Source organism: Oncorhynchus kisutch, unplaced genomic scaffold (assembly GCF_002021735.2).
Source record: "Oncorhynchus kisutch isolate 150728-3 unplaced genomic scaffold, Okis_V2 Okis02a-Okis13b_hom, whole genome shotgun sequence".
Lineage (NCBI taxonomy): Eukaryota > Metazoa > Chordata > Actinopteri > Salmoniformes > Salmonidae > Oncorhynchus > Oncorhynchus kisutch.
Genome location: NW_022261979.1, coordinates 557,905 through 585,171, shown reverse-complemented (window position 1 = coordinate 585,171; position 27,267 = coordinate 557,905). Strand labels below are relative to the sequence as shown.

At 46.7% G+C, this 27,267-nt stretch overlaps 2 protein-coding genes across 6 annotated transcripts in view; one reads left to right on the top strand and one right to left on the bottom strand.

Moving 5' to 3' along the window:
- The window catches only part of ano10a (anoctamin 10a), a 45,490-nt gene extending 34,390 nt beyond the window's left edge, over positions 1-11,100 (top strand). For both annotated transcript variants that reach the window (XM_031812147.1, XM_031812148.1), the window contains one exon: positions 8,357-11,100. In XM_031812147.1, coding sequence (XP_031668007.1) covers positions 8,357-8,398 — 42 coding nt within the window. In that variant the 3' untranslated portion in view covers positions 8,399-11,100. The remainder of the gene's footprint in view (positions 1-8,356) is intronic.
- A 4,275-nt stretch (positions 11,101-15,375) lies between these two features.
- The window catches only part of snrka (SNF related kinase a), a 63,330-nt gene continuing 51,438 nt past the window's right edge, over positions 15,376-27,267 (bottom strand). For 3 of the 4 annotated variants that reach the window (XM_031812141.1, XM_031812140.1, XM_031812139.1), the window contains exons 6-7: positions 24,604-24,738; positions 19,500-21,417 (exon numbers count right to left, since the gene is read on the bottom strand). In XM_031812141.1, coding sequence (XP_031668001.1) covers positions 20,022-21,417; positions 24,604-24,738 — 1,531 coding nt within the window. In that variant the 3' untranslated portion in view covers positions 19,500-20,021. Of the gene's footprint in view, positions 21,418-24,603; positions 24,739-27,267 lie in introns of all 4 variants that reach the window. The other variant, XM_031812142.1, reaches the window with a different exon arrangement.

Here is a 27,267-nt window from a genome sequence, read left to right as displayed (position 1 = left end):
GTAGGATAGTCCGTTTTATGAGGGTATGTTTAGTGGCATGAGTGAAGGACGCTTTGTTGCGAAATAGGAAGCTGATTCTAGATTTAATTTTGGATTGGAGATGCTTAATGTGAGTCTGGAAAGAGAGTTTGCAGTCTAACCAGACACCTAAGTATTTGTAGTTGTCCACATATTCTAGGTCAGAACCGTCCAGAGTAGTGATGCTACTCAGGCGGGAGGGGGTAGGCAGCAATCGGTTGAAGAGCATACACTTAGTTTTACTAGCATTTTTAAAAGCAGTTGGAGGCCACGGAAGGAGTGTTGTATGGCGTTGAAGCTCATTTGGGGGGTTGTTAGCACAGCGTCCAAAGGAGGGCCAGATGTATACAGAACGGTGTCGTCTGCGTAGAGGTGGATCAGAGAATAACCAGCAGCAAGAGCGACATCATTGATATATACCTCAAAGAGTCGGCCCGAGAATTTAACCCTGTGGCACCCCCATAGAGACTGCCAGAGTCCGGACAACAGGCCTTCCGATTTGACACACTGAACTCTATCTGAGAAGTAGTTGGTGAACCAGGCGAGGCAGTCATTTGAGAAGCAAAGGCTATTGAGCCTGCCGATAAGAATGCGGTGATTGACAGAGTCGAAAGCCTTGGCCAGATCGATGAAGACGGCTGCACAGTATTGTATTTTATCGATGGTGGTTATATCGTTTAGGACCTTGAGCGTGGCTGATGTGCACCCCTGACCAGCTTGGAAACCAGATTGCAGAGTGGAGAAGGTACGGTAGGATTTGAAATGGTCGTTGATCTGTTTATTAACTTGGCTTTCGAAGATTTTAGAAAGGCAGGGCAGGATGGATATAGGTCTATAACAGTTTGGGTTGAGTGTCTTCCCCTTTTGAAGAGAGGGATGACCGCGGCAGCTTTCCAATCTTTGGGGATCTCAGACGACACGAGAGGTTGAATAGGCTAGTAATGGGGGTTGCAACAATTTTGGCGAATAATTTTAGATAGAGAGGGTCCAGATTTGTAGGGATCCAGATTTTTCAGTTCTTTCAGAACATTGGCTGTCTGGATTTGGGTGAAGGAGAAGCGGGGGGGGGGTTTGGGCAAGTTGCTGCAGGGGGTGCTGAGATGTTGGCCAGGGTAGGGGTACGCAGGTGGAAAGCATGGCCAGCTGTGGAAAAATGCGATTATCGTAGATTTATCGGTGGTGACAGTATTTCCTATCCTCAGTGCAGTGGGCAGCTGGGAGGAGGTGCTCTTATTCTCCATGGACTTTACAGTGTCCCAAAACGTTTTGGAATTTGTGCTACAGCAAATTTCTGTTAGGAAAGCGAAGGCCAGCTTTTTCAAACTGACTGAGTATATTGGTTCCCGACTTCCCTGAAAAGTTGCATATCGCGGGGCTATTTGATGCAATGCAGAATGCCACAGGATGTTTTTGTGCTGGTCAAGGGCAGTCAAGTCTGGGGTGAACCAAGGGCTATATCTGTTCTTAGTTCTACATTTTTTGAATGGGTCATGCTTATTTAAGATGGAGATGAAAGTACTTTAAGAGCAACCAGGCATCCTCTACTGTCGGGATGAGGTCAATATCCTTCCAGGATACCCGGGCCAGGTCGATTAGAAAGGCCTGCTTGCTGAAGTGTTTTAAGGAGCGCTTGACAGTGATGAGGGGTGGTCATTTCATCACGAACCCAGTACGGACTCCGGCAATGAGGCAGTGATCTCTGAGATCCTGGTTGAAGACAGCAGAGGTGTATTTAGAGGGCAGGTTGGTCAGGATGATATCTAAAAGGGTGCCCATGGTTAAGGATTTAGGGTTGTACCTGGTAGGTTCCTTGATAATTTGATTGAGATTGCGGGCATCTAGCTTAGATTGTAAGATGACCGGGGTGTTAAGCATGTCCCAGTTTAGGTCACCTAACAGTACGAACTCTGAAGATAGATAGGGGTGATCAATTCACATGGTGTCCAGGGCACAACTGGGGGCTGAGGGGGGTCTATAACAAGCGGCAAAGGTGAGAGACTGGTTTCTAGAAAGGGGGATTTTTAAAAGTAGAAGCTCGAATTGTTTGGGCACAGACCTGGATAGTATGACGGAACTCTGCAGGCTATCTCCGCAGTAGATTGCAACTCCGCCCCCTTTGGCAGTTCTATCTTGTTGGAAAATGTTATAGTTGGGGATGGACATTTCAGGATTTTTGGTGGCCTTCCTATGCCAGGATTCAGACATGGCTAGGACATCTGGGTTGGCGGAGTGTGCTAAAGCAGTGAATAAAACAAACTTAAGGAGGAGGCTTTTAATGTTAACATGCATGAAACCAATGCTTATATGGTTACAGAAGTCAACAAATGAGAGCACCTGGGGAATGGGAGTGATGCTGGGGGCTGCAGGGCCTGGGTTAACCTCTACATCACCAGAGGAACAAAGGAGGAGTAGAATAAAGTACGGCTTAAAGAACTGGTCGTCTAGTGCGTTTGGAACAGAGAGTAAAAGGAGTACGTTTCTGGGCGTGGAAGAATAGTTGAGGCATAATTTACAGATAAGGGTATGGTAGAATGTGAGTACAGTGGAGGTAAGCCTAGGCATTGTGTGACAATGAGTGAGGTTTTGTCTCTAGAGGCACCATTTAAGCCAGGTGCGGTCACTGGATGTGTGGGGGGTGGAACATAAGGGCTAGCTAAGGTATATTGAGCAGGGCTGGAGGCTCTACAGTAAATGAAGACAAAAATGTCTAACCAAAACAGCAATGGACAAGGCATATTTACATTAGGGATAGGCATGTGTAGCCGAGTGATCATAGGGTCCTGTGTGTGTGTGTGTGTGTGTGTGTGTGTGTGTGTGTGTGTGTGTGTGTGTGTGTGTGTGTGTGTGTGTGTGTGTGTTTGCACACAGGTGGACTTTATTTAACTATTTATGTGACTTCTGAAGGTAATTGGTTACACCAGATCTTATTTAGGGGCTTCGTAGCAAAGGGTGTGAATACATATGGGGGTGTGAATACATATGGGGGTGTGAATACATATGGGGGTGTGAATACATATGGGGGTGTGAATACATATGGGGGTGTGAATACATATGGGGGTGTGAATACATATGGGGGTGTGAATACATATGGGGGTGTGAATACATATGGGGGTGTGAATACATATGGGGGTGTGAATACATATGCACGCTCCACTTTTCCTTTTTTACATAAAATTGAAACAAGTAATTTTTTTCATTTCACTTAACAAATTTGGACTATTTTGTGTATATTTAAAAATCCATTTAAATTACAGGTTGTAATGCAACAAAATAGGAAAAACGCCAAGAGGGATGAATACTAGAGAGACGGATACTGTACTATAGCGAGACAGATATTGTACTATAGAAAGAGCTAGAGACAGATACTGTACTATAGAGACAGAAGGCCACAAAGATAGATACTGTATAGAAGACCCTTAGTCTAGGTTTAGTCTAGGGCAGAGCACCTTGTCAGTGTATGTGTATTTTGAGTGTGAGGAGTCCAGTGGTGAGTGTGTGTTGTGTTCCTGAGCCTGCTTGCATCTCTCTGTCTGGTGTGAGCCTGGCCAGGCATGATGTCACAGACACAGGAGTGGTTATGTGGGATGATGGCTGAGTCATCGAAGACCTCTGTCACCTCAGACACTCAGAGAGACAGGCCAGCTCCGGGAGAAGCTGCTAGCTGCAGTCCAACTAAACTTCTCTCTCTATGGGATTGACTTGAAGTTCATCATCAGAAGAGAGGCTTGTTACTGCAGCCTGATGGTCCAGGGAAGTTCATCATCAGGAGAGAGGCTTGTTACTGCAGCCTGATAGTCCAGGGAAGTTCATCATCAGAAGAGAGGCTTGTTACTGCAGCCTGATAGTCCAGGGAAGTTCATCATCAGGAGAGAGGCTTGTTACTGCAGCCTGATAGTCCAGGGAAGTTCATCATCAGAAGAGAGGCTTGTTACTGCAGCCTGATAGTCCAGGGAAGTTAGGGCCCAGTGCAGAGAGGCTTGTTACTGACACCTGATAGTCCAGGGAAGTTCATCATCAGAAGAGAGGCTTGTTACTGCAGCCTGATAGTCCAGGGAAGTTCATCATCAGGAGAGAGGCTTGTTACTGCAGCCTGATAGTCCAGGGAAGTTGGGGCCCAGAGCAGAGAGGCTTGTTAACGACACCTGATAGTCCAGGGAAGTTCATCATCAGGAGAGAGGCTTGTTACTGACACCTGATAGTTCAGGGAAGTTGGGGCCCAGTGCAGAGAGGCTTGTTACTGACGCCTGATAGTCCAGGGAAGTTGGGGCCCAGTGCAGAGAGGCTTGTTACTGACGCCTGATAGTCTAGGGAAGTTGGGGCCCAGTGCAGAGAGGAATAAAAGATGGGATGAAAATGGGGCATACGAGCAGTGGTGAATATGGATATGCGTCGCATCTGTTTCTACAGTCCAGTGAGTGGGAGGTATATCCTAGTACATAGGCCACAACCTGAGCAGTGCAGTGAGTGGGAGGTATATCCTAGTACATAGGCCACAACCTGAGCAGTGCAGTGAGTGGGAGGTATATCCTAGTACATAGGCCACAACCTGAGCAGTACGGCGTGAGAGAGAGGCCCTCCCTGTCAATCTGCTGGGGATGCTTTATAAAGCCCTCTGCTTCAGCCTTCCTCCTACATGATCAATACTAACATGCCTAGGCAATTAGGGCATTAGTTGACTTACTAGTGTATACTACAGGGAGAGGGGCTGTACAGTATTGTGTGCTGGAGCTTTGTTACAACGTGACTGTGGACTTCCCATCCCTCCTCTCTCTCTCCCTCCCTGCCGACCCCTCTCCTCCCTCCTCTCTCTCTCTATCTCTCCTTCCCTGCCGGCCCCCCTCCTCTCTCTCTCTCTCTCTCTCTCTCTCCCTCCCTGCCGGCCCCCCTCCTATCTCTCTCTCTCTCTCTCTCTCCCTCCCTGCCGGCCCCCCTCCTCTCTCTATCTCCCTCCCTGCCGGCCCCCCCCTCCTCTCTCTCTCTCTCTCTCTCTCCCTCCCTGCCTGCCCCTCTCCTCCCTCCTCTCTCTCTCTCTCTCTCTCTCTCTCTCCCTCCCTGCCTGCCTGCCCCTCTCCTCCCTCCTCTCTCTCTCTCTCCCTGCCTGCCCCTCTCCTCCCTCCTCTCTCTCTCTCTCTCTCTCTCTCTCTCTCTCTCTCTCTCTACCTCACTGCCTGCCCCTCTTCTCCCTCCTCTCTCTCCCTCCCTCCCTGCCTGCCCCTCTCCTCCCTCCTCTCTCTCTCTCTCTCTCTACCTCACTGCCTGCCCCTCTTCTCCCTCCTCTCTCTCTCTACCTCACTACCTGCCCCTCTCCTCCCTCCTCTCTCTCTCCCTCACTGCCTGCCCCTCTCCTCCCTCCTCTCTCTCTCTACCTCACTGCCTGCCCCTCTCCTCCCTCCTCTCTCTCTCTACCTCACTGCCTGCCCCTCTCCTCCCTCCTCTCTCTCTCTACCTCACTGCCTGCCCCTCTCCTCCCTCCTCTCTCTCTCTACCTCACTGCCTGCCCCTCTCCTCCCTCCTCTCTCTCTCTACCTCACTGCCTGCCCCTCTCCTCCCTCCTCTCTCTCTACCTCACTGCCTGCCCTCTCCTCCCTCCTCTCTCTCTCTCTACCTCACTGCCTGCCCCTCTCCTCCCTCCTCTCTCTCTCTCTACCTCACTGCCTGCCCCTCTCCTCCCTCCTCTCTCTCTCTCTACCTCACTGCCTGCCCCTCTCCTCCCTCCTCTCTCTCTCTCTACCTCGCTGCCTTCTCCTCCCTCCTCTCTCTCTCTACCTCGCTGCCTTCTCCTCCCTCCTCTCTCTCTCTACCTCGCTGCCTGCCCCTTCCTCCCTCCTCTCTCTCTCTACCTCGCTGCCTGCCCCTTCCTCCCTCCTCTCTCTCTCTACCTCGCTGCCTGCCCCTTCCTCCCTCCTCTCTCTCTCTACCTCGCTGCCTGCCCCTCTCCTCCCTCCTCTCCCTCTTTACCTCGCTGCCGGCCCCTCTCCTCCCTCCTCTCTCTCTTTACCTCGCTGCCTGCCCCTCTCCTCCCTCCTCTCTCTCTCTACCTCGCTGCCTGCCCCTCTCCTCCCTCCTCTCTCTCTCTTCCTCGCTGCCTGCCCCTCCCTCTCTACCCCGCTGCCGGCCCCTCTCCTCCCTCCTCTCTCTCTTTACCTCGCTGCCTGCCCCTCTCCCCCCTCTCTACCTCGCTGCCGGCCCCTCTCCCCCCTCTCTACCTCGCTGCCGGCCCCTCTCCTCCCTCCTCTCTCTCTTTACCTCGCTGCCTGCCCCTCTCCCCCCTCTCTACCTCGCTGCCTGCCCCTCTCCCCCCTCTCTACCTCGCTGCCGGCCCCTCTCCCCCCTCTCTACCTCGCTGCCGGCCCCTCTCCTCCCTCCTCTCTCTCTTTACCTCGCTGCCTGCCCCTCTCCTCCCTCCTCTCTCTCTCTACCTCGCTGCCTGCCCCTCCCTCTCTACCTCGCTGCCGGCCCCTCCCTCTTTACCTCGCTGCCGGCCCCTCCCTCTCTACCTCGCTGCCTGCCCCTCCCTCTTTACCTCGCTGCCGGCCCCTCCCTCTCTACCTCGCTGCCTGCCCCTCCCTCTTTACCTCGCTGCCGGCCCCTCTCCTCCCTCCTCTCTCTCTCTACCTCGCTGCCTGCCCCTCCCTCTCTACCTCGCTGCCGGCCCCTATCCTCCCTCCTCTCTCTCTCCTCTGATAAGTGGTGTGAGCTGTGAAGGCATCATTTATTGCCCTGGGCTTCCCTCAGAGAGGACTTTGTATGGCTCCCGGCAGGATCCTGGCAGCCATTGAACAAGTCTCTGAGCAAGAGGAGTTTGATTTCTGTTACTGCTGAAATGACAAATGAGATGAATATCCTCTGTGGCGCGAGTGTGTATGTGTCTGTCTGTGTGTTTTTCGTTGCACTGTAGTTATGGCGACTACAACGACAAGTGCAAACAAGTCTGTCAGAAGGACAACCTCAGAATGTTCCGGGAAGTGCAAACAACATCATACAGACTGCATTTAACAGACCATGACACACTATTAATGTGACTGTCCGTTTGGTTTTCCAGAACAAGTAGCTGCAGTAGATTAGCCTGGGCGGGGTGTTGAGTACAATCCGCCACACTCTCTCCCTGTGGGGAACCGGAGGTCTAGGTATTTCATCCTGCTCTCCCCTTATGGAATCCACTGTGAATAAAAAGACCTCCATCAGCAAAGAAACTCTCCCATTGATCCGTGTGTTGGATTGAAACGTTAATTGCACGTAACACATTTGAACCCAGAATGTAATTTGCTCGGGTGCGCTGGAGGCAGTGGAATGAATTGATTAAACTCAGCTGAGATTAGAGTCTGGGGAGAAGGCCTGTGTTGTACAAAAGTATTCTATTTTAAAATAAGAACTCCATCTGGTGAAGATCTCCAGGTCTTGTTAAGAGGTTCCAGAACCACTGTAATTTGGAGATGTAATGCTGTTTTAAAGCTCTGGTTTCCTCTCCTCGGGAGGCTTAATGTCATTTAGAGAGAGAGAGAGGGAGAGAGAGAGAGCAGAACTCTGTATATTTGTTAAAGCAAACTAACAGTGTGCTTATGTTTGTTTTATTTTAAAAAGCTGCTCCAACACTGAAAAGCGTTAATATTTATATATTATAATATATGCCATTTAGCAGACGCGTTTATCCAAAGCGACTTAATCATGCGTGCATATATTTTAAGTATGGGTGGTCCCAGAACTGGAACCCAGTACCTTGTTACAACGCCATGCTCTCCCTTATGGAAAGAGATTGCAATCAGAGTGCAGTATAACTGCAGTATGCTGCAAATACTGTGTCCATAATTATATATATTTTTTACTGCAGTACTTTTGCATTGTAACTGCAGTTACGCTGCCAACACAGCGTCACCTGGATATGTATGTAACAAAGTTCAACATTCACCTTCTGCTACCATTCCTGTCAAGCCGTCTACACATCCAGTATGACGCATGCGGTCGATAAATCCAACATCAGCACCACACCGAACGCACTGCAAGGCAAACGCAGCGTTTCCTTGGAAATGAATGGAACTCTGGTGTACCAACATTACCAACATGTAATGACGCTGTCGGTGTGATCGAAGCATTACAGTGCAGTATAACTGCAGTTATTCTTGCAAATACTGCATCCAAAATACCACAGCTGACAAGTTATTGTACTTTTACTGCAGCTTCAAAAACTACCAACTGAGCTACAGAGAACAATGTATTCCTTCTATGGAACATGTATTCTGTTTATATATATCCCCAATAATAGGCCTAACAGGTAGCCTGTATTTCATGTGGCAGTTCGGTAGAACATAAGAGATATTAATCCCATTTTCCACTGTTACAGAAAATGCTGGAGGCCTCGGGGATCCCAAAGACTGATAAGTGATGAGGAGAGAAGAGCCCGATGGTTCAGATACTGACAAGACGAAGATGGGCTAAACTCCAGATGGAACATGCCCTCCCAACGGAGAAAGATTCACAGACTGTTTCCTTTACAACACCTCAATTAGCTCAAAGCTTATTTCTGCATAAAATATCCAAAAGTCATTTTCTTTTTATATATAGAAACGGTTGTTTGTTAAACCTGGTTTTATGCTCTTAACCTCTGCACTGTTGCCAGGTCTTTGTTTGTTTTTCTGAGTGTAGTGTATTACCTGCAGATGTCTATAGAACATTACTGGATGTGATTAAAACAATCATGAAGACTAGCCTCTAAACTAAACATTCAGATCTGACCAGAGAACAAGACTTTATGTTAATGTCCTCCGGAAACCACTGTTGGAAATGCATTGCTACGTACCAAATGTAATGTTAAGGCAGGGCTTGACATTCAGGTCAATTTGGCCGAATGAATGAAATACTGGCACCAGTCAACAAATACTGGCACCAGGCAGGCAGGTGAATGATGCGCATAAATGCAGCAGCTAGTGATTTTATCTTTCATTTGGGCTGAGCAAGTAGCCTACAGGATTTATACAGACATTGGGAAGTCAAACTCAATGATTTTTCAAGCAATTAATTGTAATTTTGAAGGACTTACATTTTATATTGAATTGTCATAGCCTATCGAAAAAAAATCCCCTCAAAACTAGTAAGCAAAAAAGTATGCATAACAACTTAGAGAATAATGCATGTTTTCTTAAGCCTTCCAAATGGCATTATGCAATGACATAAACATGTTTTACATTCTAAAACCTAAAACATGTCAGAATAAAGCGGACATTGCCTGACTAATAGACTGTATGTAGATGCTCCCAACACAAACACACTAACGATGTCTGTGGCATGAAATGTTGAGGGTTTATTGTATCATGTTTTAAAACAGTAAAAACCGGGTTCCCTTTGTAACGGAACGATGTGTATGGAAAACCAAGTTGAAGCCAACATTCCACTGGTTGTCTTGCTCATAATCACTGCACGTGGTTTTACCGTAAAGATGGCAACAGACCTGCGCGGGAAACACATGAAAGCGGATAGATCTCATAAAAACTGATCAGAAATAAATTAAATCAAGGAATAATTATATTGCAGTGCAACTTCTAAATCGGCTACCTTCAATGACTTTTCTAGGACCAAATAGCCTCGAAGAAATGTCTGATTATCAAGTTAGGCTATTCTATGATGAATTGCGCAAAGGAACGTTTTATTGCAGGTTTGCATACCCATACTTGCCTTAGCATTTATTGGTATTTATCAGAACTTTGAAGATGTTCCCTGCCGCTGTCGGTCTTCAGTGAGCTGCTCCACACAACAATCTCAAGCTAGGCTTAATGTGTAGTTTATGGCGCGCGTGTGATAAATAATCAACATAACGAACTCACAGCTTCAGGAATTCTTTATTATATAGCCTAGATTAAATATAACATTTTTACAATATTTATTTTCTTCAACTGGCCCGGAGGGTTTCCAAAACCTCCCCGGGCCAGCGGGCAGCCCTGAACGTCAAGCCCTGGTTAAGATGTTAGATAATAGGTCATTGAAGGTGTATGGATACGGTTGAGGGTAGTATGCTGTGTTACATAGACTTTTCATGTTCATGTGGCCATTATGGAATTGGTGGAGGTGGTTCAGTTTGAGATAGATGGCCTACGGTAATTATATCCAGACAGTATTCCATCAACAGATGACATGAATTACTTTTCAAAAATAGGTTTTCACATTAGACAAGAGTTTTAGACCAACAGCTTTGCTTAAAAGCCACTATAGTCAGTTATGGGGCAGGGCTCCATCTAGTATCACTAGGTCTGTCATCTAGTATCACTAGACGTTATCTAAGTAGAACTGCTTTCAAAATGGAAGTCTTAGGAATTCTGGCATAATTATGTGCTCTAGCAGTGAGATCCTTGAAACGTTTACATAGTGTTGCCAGAGTATAATATATGCCATTAAGCAGACACTTTTATCCAAATTGACTTAGTCATGTGTCATGATGTATTTATGGCTCCAGCAGGACTCAAACCCAGGATCCTTGGCATTGCAAGCGCCATGCTCTACCAACTGAGCCACACAGCCAGGGTGTTATCTGATCCATAGTGGTACTACACATGGAGATAGGAAAGATCTAATTATCAATGGTGATGCTTCAGTATGCTACAGAGAAGTTGTAAAGACTGGAATGGAATTAATGGAACACATGGAAACCATGTTTGATTCCATTCCATACATTTCAATGATCCCGTCCTCCTATAGCTCCTCCTACCAGCCTCCTCTGTATCATACTGAAGCATGGTATGCTACGTAATGTTAAATACTCCTCACAGCCTGCAACTATCATGGTCATTGTTACTCAGTCTAATCAATGACTATCAATCAATAGTAGTGATACTTAGAATGTATGTGAGTGGAAATTCATTGATTTTTAAAAAGTTTATGCTATTAGTCCATGTGCTCTTGAAGACCCCCCTCAGGGCGGGCTTGTGCCTTTGACATGACATGCTGTCAAGATTAGTTTTATATGCTATATACTGTACCTACACTCACTAGTTTGCCATCACAATATCACCAAGTGTTTAAAAATGGTTTAGAACAGCATTATTGAAACCAAACAAACCCAGCATCCCTTTCCTCAAATAAATCTATACAAAAGTCTTTCATATATGCTTACAAGTGTCTCCATTCTCTAGTTCAGGTTCTCCCCACCCATCTACACACAATACCCCATAATGACAAAGTGTCTCCATTCTCTAGTTCAGGTTCTCCTCACCCATCTACACACAATACCCCATAATGACAAAGTGTCTCCATTCTCTAGTTCAGGTTCTCCCCACCCATCTACACACAATACCCCATAATGACAAAGTGTCTCCATTCTCTAGTTCAGGTTTCCCCCACCCATCTACACACAATACCCCATAATGACAAAGTGTCTCCATTCTCTAGTTCAGGTTCTCCTCACCCATCTACACACAATACCCCATAATGACAAAGTGTCTCCATTCTCTAGTTCAGGTTCTCCCCACCCATCTACACACAATACCCCATAATGACAAAGTGTCTCCATTCTCTAGTTCAGGTTCTCCCCACCCATCTACACACAATACCCCATAATGACAAAGTGTCTCCATTCTCTAGTTCAGGTTTCCCCCACCCATCTACACACAATACTCCATAATGACAAAGTGTCTCCATTCTCTAGTTCAGGTTTCCCCCACCCATCTACACACAATACCCCATAATGACAAAGTGTCTCCATTCTCTAGTTCAGGTTCTCCTCACCCATCTACACACACTACCCCATAATGACAAAGTGACACGTTTTTCCAAATGTATTGAAAATGAAATACAGATACCTCATTTCTAGAAGTATTCAAACTCCTGAGTCAATACATTGTAGAAGCACCTTCGGCGGCTATTACACCTTGATCGTCTTGAGTATGTCTCTATCAGCTTTGCACATATGGATTTGGAGATGCAAGTGTTTCCACAGATTTTAAATGGGATTCAAGTCTGGACTTTGGCTGAGCCACTCAAGGATGTTCACATTCTTGTTCTGAAGCCATTCCAGCATTGCTTTGGCTGTATGCTTGGGGTCATTGTCCTGTTGGAACATAAATCTTCTCCCTAGTCTGTTATTTGCACTCTGAAGCAGATTCTCATCAGGATTAGCCTGTATTTGGTTCCATTCATTGTTGCTGCCACCACCATGCTTAACGTTAGGGATGGTGTTAGGAAGGTGATGAGTTGTGCCTGGTTTTCTCCAGACATAGTGCTTTGCATTCAGGTCAAAGAGTTACATTTTTGTTTCATCAGACCACAGAATCTTTTGTATTATGCTCAGAGTTTTTTACATGCCTTTTAGCAGACCCCAGGTGTGCTGTTATGTGCCTTTCTTCTTAGGAGTGGCTCACGTTTGGCCACTCTCCCATAAAGCCCAGTTTTGTGAATTGCTGTAGATTCTGTTGTCCTTCTGGCAGGTTTTCCTATCTCAGCCAAGGAACTCTGAAGTTCTGTCAGTGTTCATTGGGTTCTTGGTCACATCCCTGACCAAGGTCCTTCCTGCCCAGTAGCTCAGTTTGGTCAGTCAGTCAGCTCTAGGCAGTTCCAATAGGGCCTTCAGAAGGTATTGAATGTTTCCATGAGCACAGTGGTCTCCATAATTGGGAAATGGAAAAAAATGGAAAAGAATATGTAACTATCTTTTTTGTTGTTCACAAGACTGTAAAAACATTAGGAAATCTGTTCCCAACTATTCCCAAGCATAGTAGAGACATTATCGTTTATCAACTGTAAACAAGGTTTGAAATGATCGTTTAGTCAAATATCTGTTTTGGCTTCTAGCTGTAAATTTGCAGTCTACAAATGATTTGTAATTATGTTCCGGTCCCCTGACCATCCACTCCAGAACATTTGTCCCTCGGCTGAATCTAGTTGATGATCCCTCTAGTGTGTCCCGTCTACATGCTCTACCTCTGTAAGGACAGATTTGTAATTATGTTCCGGCCCCCTGACCATCCACTCAGCCTGTGGCTGAATCTAGTTGATGATCCCTCTAGTGTGTCCCGTCTACATGTTCTACCTCTGTAAGGACAGAGGTACAGGGCCTTCAGAGTATTCATACCTCTTGCCTTATTCCACATTTTGTTGTTACAACCGGAATTCAAAATGTTAAAATATGAAAAATGTCACCCTTCACGCCATAATGACAAAGTTAAAACATGTTTTTAGAAATGTTTGCACATTTATTGACAATGAAATAGAGAAATCTACAATAATGTGTATGAGTATTCAAACCCCTTTGCTTTGACGCTCCAAATTGACTTCCAGTGTATCCAATCTCTTTTGATCTTGAGATGGACTCCAAGTTGTAGTGACACCTGTGACCAATTCAATGGATTTAGAAAGAAACACACGTCTATATAAGGTCCCACAGTTGACAGTGCAGAAACTATACCATAAAGTCCCAGGAACTGTCCGTAACTCTTAGAGAGAGAACTGTGATGAGGCATATATCTGGGGAAGAGTATAAAACAAGTTCTAGAGTGTTGAAAGTTTCCAAGAGCACAGTGGTCTCCATCATTGGGAAATAATAAAATGGAACTACCCAGACTCTGCCAAGAGCTGTCCGCCAACCAAACAGGCAAGAAGGACCTTGGTCAGGGAAGGGACCAAGAACCCAATGACCACTCAGAACTACACAGTTGTCCTTGGCTGAGATGGGATAACCTGCCAGAAGGACTAGTCTCTACAGCACTTCAATCTGGGCTTTATGGGAGATTGGCCAGAAGGAAGCCACTCTTGAGAAAAAGGCACATGACAGCATGCCAGGAGTTTTCAAAAAGGTACATTTTTAAAAACTATTTGGCCTGAATGCAAAGCTCTGTCTGGATAAAATCAGGCACAGCTCATCACCAGTCTAACACCATCCCCATTGTGAAGCATGGTGGTGGCAGCATCATGCTATGGGGATGCTTTTCAGCAGTAGGGGACTGGGAGACTGTTAAGGATGGAGGGAACAATGAATGGCGCCAAATACAGGCAAATCCTTTATCAGAATGCGAACGACCTTAGACTGGAGCAAAGATTTACGTCCCAACAGGACAATGACCCCAAGCATAAAGCCAAAGCAACACTGGAATGGCTTCAGAACAATGTGAAAGTCTGAGTGATCCAACCAAAGTCCAAACTTGAATACCATTGAAAATCTGTGGATGCTGTTCACCGCCGCTCTCCATCTAACTTAACACAGCTTGAGAAAATCTGCAAGGAAGAATAGGAGAAAATCCCCAAATCTAGTTGTGCAAAGCTGATACAGACCTACCCAAGACGACTCAAAGCTTATACAGACCTACCCAAGATGACTCGAAGCTGATACAGACCTACCCAAGACGACTCAAAGCTGATACAGACCTACCCAAGACGACTCAAAGCTTATACAGACCTACCCAAGATGACACAAAGCTGATACAGACCTACCCAAGACGACTCAAAGCTTATACAGACCTACCCAAGATGACTCAAAGCTGATACAGACCTAGCCAAGATGACTCAAAGCTGATACAGACCTACCCAAGACGACTCAAAGCTGATACAGACCTACCCAAGACGACTCAAAGCTGATACAGACCTACCCAAGACGACTCGAAGCTGATACAGACCTACCCAAGAAGACTCAAAGCTGATACAGACCTACCCAAGACGACTCAAAGCTGATACAGACCTAATTCTGCATTTCATTTAATACATTTGCTACCATTTAATAAAATTATGGGGTATTATGTCGATGAGTGACAGAAGAAATATTGAATACATTTTGAATTCAGGCTGCAACACAAACTGGTTCTGAATACTTTCTGAAGGCACTGGAGGTGAAGGCTCTATATAAGTAGCTCTTCAGGGGTTACTGGTGTCTTCTGGCAGCAGCGTAAGGAGTTGTAAATCCTGGCAGAATACCTTTCAGCAGAGGGGCTCTGTGGCCTGCATATTTAACTGGTCTCTACCCTGGAGGAAATAGTCTCTGGAGTCTGATCATGGTGATGCACCAAGATTGTTCTAATTAGAGTTCTCCTAAGTCATGTGCCCCAAGTGGCACCCTATTCCCTAAATTGTGCATTACTTTTGCCCATGCAAACTAGTGCACTATATAGGGAATAGGGTGCCATTTGGGACATTAACAGAGATTAGGCTGATGATTCATCTTAAAAGCAAGGCCACCAGGTAAACTACCAGCACACCGATCAGTGATCCACCTCTTGGATGAAGCACTGAGGTAAATAGTTGACAAGATAAAGTTATGGTGCAACATTGGGGATCGACACTGTACAGTGTAATGGATTATTTTCTGTCAATTCCTTTAGCAACAAGTGATCGAAGTTGCATCTGACAGAACACAGACCCACTTGGGACAGAAAAGACTAGACTCGTTTATAAGACGTCATTTCCCACAACATTTTATTTAGGATATTACCATAGCTATATGTAACTGTTCACAACAGGTATCAACTACAGAATAATACATTGAATAATTCTGCCATTTCATATTTTCATTTAGCCAGTACATGGTTTGGTCCAGTAACATTCAGTGGATGGTTCTTCCTCTCTCGATGTCCTTGGATCGATAATGTTAAACATATAACACATGCACATGTCATTCAGCTGTTTACATCTGGGTAAGACAACGGTCAGACTGGCTGACATGAATAAAGTCATGTTCTTTTCTTGGAGACACCCATTCCTAATAAGGCTATACTTACAGCTCTGCACCAAGAGGTTCACTCTGCCGTCTCTAAATATAGAGCACCATATTTACATCTCTATTTACAGACATTTTGTTTCAAAAGAAAAAAAATACTCAAGATATCTTTCTCTGTTAGTTTTTAGTCCGAGGTGCCTTTCAATCTAAGGCTGTACAGGGTTGAAATATAAAACAAAAATATGTTGATTTACAGATAGCTGCAACATGTAGCTTATTGCCAATGCCCTTAAAATATATCCCCACATCTCCCTACAACCCCATTTCTTTCCTTCTTTACTAAGCCCAGTCCTTTAAAGCTTACAGACAGGAATCTCTCCTGAAAGGTGCATGTGCTCTACTGAACCACTAATCCTGAATGTAAAACCTTCACCCTGCAGTGTCCAGTAAGGTGTGGGTGTGTGTGACACACACTGCGATGTTAGTCCCCAACGAAAGACTCACGGGCCGCCCACTTCAACATAGAATCATTTTTAAAACAGCAGATCATTCAAAAATATAACTTTTAAAAACATATATACATACTCAACATATACCCTTTAAAAACAAACAAACAAACCAGCCTGCCAGGCCAGTCAGAAGACCAGCCTGCCAGGCCAGTCAGAAGACCAGCCTGCCAGGCCAGTCAGAAGACCAGCCTGCCAGGCCAGTCAGAAGATCAGCCTGCCAGGCCAGTCAGAAGACCAGCCTGCCAGGCCAGTCAGAAGATCAGCCTGCCAGGCCAGTCAGAAGACCAGCCTGCCATGCCAGTCAGAAGACCAGCCTGCCAGGCCAGTCAGAAGACCAGTCAGAAGATCAGCCTGCCAGGCCAGTCAGAAGACCAGCCTGCCAGGCCAGTCAGAAGACCAGCCTGCCAGGCCAGTCAGAAGACCAGTCAGAAGACCAGCCTGCCAGGCCAGTCAGAAGACCAGTCAGAAGATCAGCCTGCCAGGCCAGTCAGAAGACCAGCCTGCCAGGCCAGTCAGAAGACCAGTCAGAAGACCAGCCTGCCAGGCCAGTCAGAAGACCAGCCTGCCAGGCCAGTCAGAAGACCAGCCTGCCAGGCCAGTCAGAAGACCAGTCAGAAGACCAGCCTGCCAGGCCAGTCAGAAGACCAGCCTGCCAGGCCAGTCAGAAGACCAGTCAGAAGACCAGCCTGCCAGGCCAGTCAGAAGACCAGTCAGAAGATCAGCCTGCCAGGCCAGTCAGAAGACCAGTCAGAAGACCAGCCTGCCAGGCCAGTCAGAAGACCAGCCTGCCAGGCCAGTCAGAAGACCAGCCTGCCAGGCCAGTCAGAAGACCAGTCAGAAGACCAGCCTGCCAGGCCAGTCAGAAGACCAGTCAGTTACAGTAACAGAAAGTGAAACAGTCTAACAAAGCAAAGACGTGTGTGGGTCCACTGGAATACAGAGACCCAATGCAGTTTTCAATTCATTAGTACGTTTTTCTTTTAAATTCTCATGCTCTTCTATTGATCTTAAAATGCATTTTCTAAGATGTTACGTCAACATGGCAGGTGGTCAACCAAGGCCATGACCAACATGTGAACGGGACCACATAAAATCTGTGTGGGTCTGCTTGCCTGCTACCTTGAGGCCCAGCACAGGAAAAAAATACACTACTCGTCTACCAGTGTACTTTACATTCAGTTTGACACGTTGTCATGAACTTTGAATCATTTCAGGAGTTTGCCCAATTTGCAAATGAATAGCAGTAGTTATAATTACAGATGAATGACCCTTTCTGTTAGAATAGTGTCTAAAAGATTGCAGCTCCTACCTGTATTCACTATACAATAGTAAGTATAGTAGTATTTGACCCAAATAGGTTCATTTATTGTGCCTGAAGACGAGTGCATTGAGATTGGAATAAAGACGAAGCTGAAGCCTTATTTTCCAGGTTACTGGCTCTCAGTAACACCAAAGTAAACCAGATGTGTTGAAGTAGCACTTGTTAAACAGCGGTTTGGAAACAATAATTCATGTTGCCTTCAAAATCAATTCAGTGAGATTTATAGCCATCTAAAATGCATCTTTAATTCCATACACTTAAAAAATACAAACATAAAACAGATTGTCTGTGTGCAATATCAAAGTGAAATAACGTTTCAGACAGTAGGTCACTGAATGAAGTTAATCAATGAATCAAATTAAAACATCTCTAGAGGTTACCAAGTTTCTGTCTCAGTTGGTCGTTGCCATGTGACTGCATGGCAGGAGCTTATATCAACATGAAGGTTACAGGTTACTTCCCTTCCTCCAGGACCATGTATGGTGACTGGTATCTCTGTCCTGTCCTCCTCTACCTCTCCCAGCTGTATGGTGACTGGTATCTCTGTCCTGTCCTCCTCTACCTCTCCCAGCTGTATGGTGACTGGTATCTCTGTCCTGTCCTCCTCTACCTCTCCCAGCTGTATGGTGACTGGTATCTCTGTCCTGTCCTCCTCTACCAGCTGTATGGTGACTGGTATCTCTGTACTGTTCTCCTCTACCTCTCCCAGCTGTATGGTGACTGGTATCTCTGTCCTGTCCTCCTCTACCTCTCCCAGCTGTATGGTGACTGGTATCTCTGTCCTGTCCTCCTCTACCAGCTGTATGGTGACTGGTATCTCTGTACTGTTCTCCTCTACCTCTCCCAGCTGTATGGTGACTGGTATCTCTGTCCTGTCCTCCTCTACCTCTCCCAGCTGTATGGTGACTGGTATCTCTGTCCTGTCCTCCTCTACCAGCTGTATGGTGACTGGTATCTCTGTACTGTTCTCCTCTACCTCTCCTAGCTGTATGGTGACTGGTATCTCTGTCCTGTCCTCCTCTACCTCTCCCAGCTGTATGGTGACTGGTATCTCTTTCCTGTCCTCCTCTACCAGCTGTATGGTGACTGGTATCTCTGTCCTGTCCTCCTCTACCTCTCCCAGCTGTATGGTGACTGGTATCTCAGTCCTGTCCTCCTCTATCTCTCCCAGCTGTATGGTGACTGGTATCTCTGTCCTGTCCTCCTCTACCTCTCCCAGCTTTATGGTGACTAGTATCTCTGTCCTGTCCTCCTCTACCAGCTGTATGGTGACTGGTATCTCTGTACTGTTCTCCTCTACCTCTCCCAGCTGTATGGTGACTGGTATCTCAGTCCTGTCCTCCTCTACCAGCTGTATGGTGACTGGTATCTCTGTCCTGTCCTCCTCTACCTCTCCCAGCTGTATGGTGACTGGTATCTCTGTCCTGTTCTCCTCTACCTCTCCCAGCTGTATGGTGACTGGTATCTCTGTCCTGTCCTCCTCTACCTCTCCCAGCTGTATGGTGACTTGTATCTGACCTGTTCTCCTCTACCTCTCCCAGCTGTATGGTGACTGGTATCTCTGTCCTGTCCTCCTCTACCTCTCCTAGCTGTATGGTATCTCTGTCCTGTCCTCCTCTACCTCTCCTAGCTGTATGGTGACTCTGTCCTGTCCTCCTCTACCTCTCCTAGCTGTATGGTATCTCTGTCCTGTCCTCCTCTACCTCTCCTAGCTGTATGGTATCTCTGTCCTGTCCTCCTCTACCTCTCCTAGCTGTATGGTATCTCTGTCCTGTCCTCCTCTACCTCTCCCAGCTGTATGGTGACTGGTATCTCTGTCCTGTCCTCCTCTACCTCTCCTAGCTGTATGGTGACTCTGTCCTGTCCTCCTCTACCTCTCCTAGCTGTATGGTATCTCTGTCCTGTCCTCCTCTACCTCTCCCAGCTGTATGGTGACTGGTATCTCTGTCCTGTCCTCCTCTACCTCTCCCCAGCTGTATGGTGACTGGTATCTCTGTCCTGTCCTCCTCTACCTCTCCTAGCTGTATGGTATCTCTGTCCTGTCCTCCTCTACCTCTCCCAGCTGTATGGTATCTCTGTCCTGTCCTCCTCTACCTCTCCTAGCATACCCTTTACATAGTAGACAGTAGACCAATAATCTAATTTAAGTGCTTACCCTTTAACTATCACGTGCTACTACTTACCCACTGTTAAAAGTTTGGTATTTTGTACCCCAAAATATAGTTCATCTAAAATCAAACCAACATCCATATTTATGTTTACATCAACACCCCAACTCACCTTAGAATTGAGTTAAGTTCTGTTACCTCGGCTCATTCCAGGGGGAGCTAGTGATGTAGCAGAAACAAAACAAAAGAACCCCCTGCAGCATGCAGCTCATAGGTCCTAGTGAACAAACAAAAACAATAACAAGTGTCATCTTTTAAGACAACAGCAGAAGGCAGGTTGTGATGGGGAGGTGTTCTGAGGTCAGACGTATGCTACAGCGGTGACTGTGGTTGGACAGATTGGACTGGCAGAGTGGTGTCAGAGGGTCGCCAGGGAGTGTGTGTCATATGACCTGGCAGCAGCTGGCCTGAGAGGTGCACAGGAGCCCTTCTCTAGGGCTGCGCTGGATGTTCACAGAGATGCTCTTTTCACACAGAGGTAGCTGGAGAACATTCTTTTTCAGGTTGTTCAGCTTGTTATTCTCCTTGGTGGCCAGGGCCAGTTCGCTAAGTGCTGCTGCCGTTTGGTCTGTGTATGACCTTGGAGTGTTGACAGCGGTGGTGGGCAGAGCGATGGTGTCTAACTCAAGGTCCAAGCTGCCATTGGAGCCGATGCACATCTTCCAAGAGGACCTCTCCTGTGTCTTGACGCTGCCAGCTGACAGGCTGCTGGACAGACTATTGGACAGGTTCTGAGGGTCTATGATGAACTGGCCCATCCCCCCTGCCAGGCCGGGGCCTCCACTTCTCCCCCTGTGTTGTAACTGGGAGCTGATACACAGGCTCAGGAGCTTCAGGCTCTCCACCAGCTCTGCTGCCCCGGGGCTGCGGGAGGCACAGTGTCTCCGCGTGGACCCTGAGCCTGAAGACGAGTGGTTACTGCTGCCGTTAGAACAACTTGAGGGGGAACCCTGTCCCTTACCTCCTCCCCCCCCACTACTACCACTCCCTCCATTGTCACTACTCCCCCCACCTCCCCCTCCAGGAGGACTGCCCCCCTCCCCGGGGGGTTTACTCTGCCCTCCACTGCTCCCTCCACCATTTCCCCCTGAGTTTCCAGGCGGGCCCTCACTGCTGTCCCTGCGGTTCCAGCTGTAGGTGAAGCCTGTGTCCTTGTCCAGACGCCGGCGGTGGCTCTCGGAGTCGTCGTCGCTGGTCTCTGAGCTGGAGCAGGACGAGCCGCGGCCTTGGCTCTTGCGGCGGTGATAGCGTTTCTGAGTGGTGCCCGGCGACCCGGCCGCTGCAGCAGCGATGTTCATCTTTAGCCGGCTGAGTTTGGGTGGCAGGCCCTCGTCCATGTCGAAGTCGTCGTCTGACTCACCCTCCTCCTCAAAGATCTGGTTGAGGACTGGGGCGCTCTTCCTGGAGGTCAGCCGGTTGGTGATAGATGGAGCCTTGCGACGCAGGATCACTTGGGTGGACAGAGGGGACGGGTCCTCTTCCTCCTCTTCATCCTCCTCCACCCTGAACAGGCAGCTGCGCTGCTTGGCTGAGGAGGTGGAGGGTGTGGGGGCCGTGGCCCCAGCTCTAGGGGGCCCAGAAACGGGGGCAGGGGCACCGGAGGCCCCTGCGTTGCTCTCGTCCCTGCGGAGCTCCAGCAGACCTTTGGTGCGGTGTCCGTTGAGAAGGCTCTCAGCGCTGCGGGCGGGGGACTGGGGACCACCAGCGTGGCAGATGGAGGAGGCTGCCAGACTGTCCTCGATATCCTGATGCATGTCAATCTTCGTCGGCCAGGACTGCCTGGAAGGGCAGAGAGCAGACCAGAGTTACCCAAACTATTCCCCTGGTTAGTATACGCTGCAATGACTTTATATAGAGTCAGAGGAGAAAATAAACAAAGATAAAATAAACAGTATGATCTTAGAATGAGGTCAGATGATTCATGTGTAATCCAGTCCTGAACTGCTGAACCTGACTGAACAGCTCAGTGAGTCAACATTCTTCTAATGTAGAAGGTCCTTGTTGACATGGCAGAGTGAGAAAACAAACAGAACAGAGCACTGGGGATCTCTCTCGACGGAGCCCGGGCATGTCCCAGCGGCACGCAATCTAACACAATTAATCCCATGGTAGTCCTGCCTGCCGGGTGCATGTGTGACCCTCCACGCTGCTGCATGGCGGTGGAGGCTGGGTCGGGTCACCACAGGGCCCTTAGTGCTGCTCTGCCACCATCCTAGTTAATTCAGCCAGGCTTTCAAAAGGCGTAACTACAGTAGAATCTCTCAGACACACACCTCAGCTGTGTGACACTGCTCAGACTCCATTCACTCTCAACCTCAGACGACCCTGACAGACTCTACAGACAATCCCTGAAGCCTACTACCTGATGAAGCTCAGCTTCAGCCCACGATGGCACAGAGAGCGAGAGAGCGCGGGGGCACTATGCTAACACACTTAGTATTCGCCCTCTTGTCCAGGTCACCGTTTTGGGCATATATAAACTGGCATGCATGATACACAGTAGACTGTTGTTATTCCTAAAAATAATTGAACCACTATCAGAATGTTATTTCTGTTATGATGCCATGTTGCCTGATGCCACACGCTGACAGTGTTTGTGTTAAAATACAGAACAACCCTCAAAAACTAAGTGGTGAATGGAGGAGCGCAGGCCAGTAGAAACAGTAGATGTAGAAACCTGTACTGCTGCACTATACATCACATTCTGCTCCTGCACCCAGGGGGCCACGACCCAGGAGCTAAAATTGGGCCTTTTCCCTCCGAGCACCTGTTTGGCAATGGGTTTCTGGCCAAATGGGTTACAGCGAGCAGGCCAGGAGGGAGCAGCTTTAACCTGCATGTGTTTGATCTCTCCTCTTCCTCCAAAAGGACTGGCTCCCTCTCTCTGCTTCTCTCTCAGAATATCAAAGCCAGACTTCCCCTTTCTAGGTCACTCCAAAGCCTTTACTGCAGTCAGCCTTAACAACACATGTCACCACGTTGAGGGATCACATGACCAGAGGGGGCGGGATGGGAACCAGACCATGAGGAAAGGACAGCATGGGTTCTCCTCCTAATGCCAGGCACGGTCAACGACACCAAGCAGAGCAGCACCCAAGAGGTCAATTACCATCAGAGCCTTGGCTGCTTCCTCCTCCTAGTCATTGAGTCGTCGTCATTATGACAATCTGAATGGCCCCAATAAATGGATGAGTGTGTGTAGCAGGCTATTAAACAGGCATTGGTATTGCAGTTAGAGTGGTTGGATCTGGTGGGTTTCATCTGGAGGGGATAGATTTGGTGTTGTGTGTATGCGTCACACGCGTGTGTGTGTTGCATGTATGAACAGTTAAATTCGGAAGTTTACATACACCTTAGCCAAATACATTTAAACTCAGTTTTTCACAATTCCTGATGTTTAATCTGAGTAAATATTCCCTGTTTTAGGTCAGTTAGGATCACCACTTTATTTTAAGAATGTGAAATGTCAGAATAATAGTAGAGACAATTATTTATTTCAGCTTTTATATATTTCCTGTGGGTCAAAAGTTGACAAACTCAATTAGTATTTGGTAGCATTGCCTCTAAATTGTTTAACTTGGGTCAAACGTTTCGGGAACCTTCCACAAGCTTCCCACAATAAGTTTGGTGAATTTTGGCCCATTCCTCCTGACATAGCTGGTATAACTGAGTCAGGTTTGTAGGCCTCCTTGCTCGCACACGCTTTTTCAAGTCTACCCACAAATTTTCTATAGAATTGAGGTCAGGGCTTTGTGATGGCCACTCCAATACCTTGACTTTGTTGTCCTTAAGCCATTTTGCCACAACTTTGGAAGTATGCTTGGGGTCATTGTCCATTTGGAAGACCCATTTGTGAGCAAGCTTTAACTTCCTGACTGATATCTTGAGATGTTGCTTCAATATATCCACATAATTTTCCATTCTTCATGATGCCATCTATTTTGTGAAGTGCACCAGTCCCTCCTGCTGCAAAGCACCCCCACAACATGATGCTGCCACTCCCGTGCTTCACGGTTGGGATGGTGTTCTTCGCCTTGCAAGCCTCCCCCTTTTTCCTCCAAACATAACAATGGTCATTATGGCCAAGCAGTTCTATTGTTGTTTCATCAGACCAGAGGACATTTCTCCAAAAAGTACGATCTTTGTCCCCATGTGCAGTTGCAAACCGTAGTCTGGCTTTTTTATGGAGGTTTTGGAGCAGTAACTTCTTCCTTGCTGAGCAGCCTTTCAGGTTATGTCGATATAGGACTCATTTTACTGTGGATATGGATATTTTTGTACCTGTTTCCTCCAGCATCTTCACAAGGTCCTTTGCTGTTGTTCTGGGATTGATTGGCACTTTTCACATTAAAGTACATTCATCTCTAGGAGACAGAACGCGTCTCCTTCCTGAGCATTATGACGGCTGCGTGGTCCCATGGTGTTTATACTTGCGTACTAATGTTTGTACAGATGAACGTGGTACCTTCAGGCATTTGGAAATTGCTACCAAGAATGAACCAGTGGAGGTCTACAATTTTTTTCTGGGGTCTTTGATGATGTCTTTTGATTTTCCTATGATGTCAAGCAAAGAGGGACTGAGTTTGAAGGTAGGCCTTGAAATACATCCACAGGTACACCTCCAATTGACTCAAATGATGTCAACTAGCCTATCAGAAGCTTCTAAAGCCATGACATCATTTTCTTGACTTTTCCAAGCTGTTTAAAGGCACAGTCAACTTTGTGTATGTAAACTTCTGACCCACTGGAATTGTGATACAATGAATTATAAGTGAAATAATCTGTAAACGATTGGAAAAATTCCTTGCGTCATGCACAAAGTAGATGTCCTAACCGACTTGCCAAAACTATAGCTGGTTAAACAAGAAATTTGTGGAGTGGTTGAAAAACAAGTTTTAATGACGCCAACCTAAGTGTATGTAAACCTCCGACTTCAACTGTATGTGTTGCATGTGTGTGTGTCACCTGAACTGGGCCTTGATGTTGCTGGGGCTGGAAGAGCGTGTCTGGACCTCCTTCTCCTGTTTCTCTCTCAGGATCCTCTCAGCCAGCAGGAAGTAGGTGGCAGTGATGTGGTTGTACTTGTTGGTCTCCAGGGCTCTAGAACAAACACCATGGACAGAACATGTTAGGACAGGCTGGGAGTGAAGGCCAAGAGAGGGTTACACACCCACACACGAGAGACAAGTACGGTATGTCAACAGGCAAGTCACCGCAGAGCAAACACATGTCGGCATTTGACGTATCTAAAATGTAAACAAAGCAACATAACAGGTTCTAACCTTTCGTTGCCCTCTAACCCCTCTGGAGTCAATGACAGTAGGTGGCTGGTTCACGTCCCTCGACAGCCTCTGGGATTACGCTACGCTGTGCTAATGAACAATCAAGTGAAATCCTCAGCCAAGTGCTGTGGTGTGTGTGTGTGTGTGTGAGAATGTAACTGTCTGTCTGTCAGGTGGGAGGTGGGGGCTTCAGCGGGACAATCTCTTGAATGCCTGGGAAGTGGGGATAAATCCTCTGGCGTTTACTCAAGACTCCCTGTATCCCTCTGCTCTCTCCTCATCATCAGTAAAGCCCTTCCTTCAGACAGGGTTAATATCCCTCTGCTCTCTCCTCATCATCAGTAAAGCCCTTCCTTCAGACAGGGTTAATATCCCTCTGCTCTCTCCTCATCATCAGTAAAGCCCTTCCTTCAGACAGGGTTAATATCCCTCTGCTCTCTCCTCATCATCAGTAAAGCCCTTCCTTCAGACAGGGTTAATATCCCTCTGCTCTCTCCTCATCATCAGTAAAGCCCTTCCTTCAGACAGGGTTAATATCCCTCTGCTCTCACCTCATCATCAGTAAAGCCCTTCCTTCAGACAGGGTTAATATCCCTCTGCTCTCTCCTCATCATCAGTAAAGCCCTTCCTTCAGACAGGGTTAATATCCCTCTGCTCTCTCCTCATCATCAGTAAAGCCCTTCCTTCAGACAGGGTTAATAAAGAAGGCCAGTGTGTGTCTGTGAAAGACGGCTGGCAGCGGGCCTGCTGCTTTAATGTGGAGCCAGTATGTGTGTTTCAAATCACATCCATGATTAATGTTCAGGGTAGGAGGCTAAGGGAGGGCTGCTGTTGGGTTCACATGCAACAGTTCAACACCCTGGTCTCTTATCTGCTGACTGAGTTGTGAGTTGTCCCCTCAGATGTTCAGGTTCAGTTATATGCGTTAGTAGTACTGATGTCAGTGGTGAGCGTGACACAGAAACAGGTTTGGTGGGTTGCAGAACCCGCAATATGAAAAGGACAAATGAAAAGCAGACTAAGGAACATCATTCATGCCTCCACAGCAAATGGCACAGTCGGTCAAGGCAAAATGCATTCTGTCAAATACCTCGTCACTTGCAGAAGATTAACGGCCATCTGCAATTGTGTGTGTGTGTAGGTTAGGTCTGTGGCGGTCATTCAATTTTGTCATCTGGTGATTGTCATGCAAATAATTGTTGGTCTCATGGTAACTGACCGTTAATTAACATAAACATGTTGAGCTGAATAAAATAGAAAGGATATTTTCTCCAAACCTTTCCAAGGGTGTGTGCTCATGCTGCTGTTCTGTGTTGACCGGTCAACAAAGAAACTGGTCCTGCTATATGCTTCATTTAGAGTTATTTATGAGACTTTAGCTGTGATATAAAACATCTAAACATAGAGCCTAATGTTGGTACATTTTAAAGACTGCATGGTGCGACTAAGGATTTGAAAAAAGTTGCATGAAAGGCATGAGCTCTGTTCTGTTTCTTGCACAGGCTGCACACACTTCATCAGTCTCTCATTCACAATTTTACAAGCTCTTGATAATATTCTCACCCATCAGACTATTCTCAATTTAATCTGGTCTTTACCTACAGCCTACTAATATTATTTTTGATTTAGAATGGCACACAACAAACCTAAATGTAATCCGTAGCCTGCACTGGAACAGTGGAATGGAGGTTACGTGCAGCGCGTCCATAAAGCTCGGGGAAGCTTTCTCTAAAGTAAATCAAATGGCCAAAACTGCATAGTCTAATTAGCCTTACCTCGTCTATACAGAAATAAATCTAATCATTCAAAATAGGCTACTGTCACACTGATTTGCTTTATCTTGTCCAGGTCGTAGTTGTAAATGAGAACTTGTTCTCAACTGGCCTACCTGGTTAGATAAAGGTGAAATAAAAAAAAAGAAATCATGATTTGGCCAAAGAGGATCATTAGCTAAAAAATAATAATTGTGGATTGTGGATTGAAAGGCAGCGTGCGCAATTTGGGCAGATTATTGTTGAGTTGCGACTGTCTGAAAAGTAGAGAGGCCAAGCCAGACATAACGCAATATTCAAAATACAATCGCGGGAAAACAGATTGGAAAACAAATTGTTAATGCTGTAAAGAGAAGACGAGGAAAATACTAATTTGTCCTTTAGTTATCCAAATTCTCAACTTAATTGAGCGAACAACAGTAGAGCCTATTTTATTGGCACCAGCAAAGACTGAGCAATATGTCCGGTGAGTGCACATTGTGCAGATTGACTATTTATCATTGTCGGGTCAGTGCTACTTTAAAGTTAGTTATTGGACAACAGTTTCCTGCTCCAGTTTAGATGGAGGTCATATT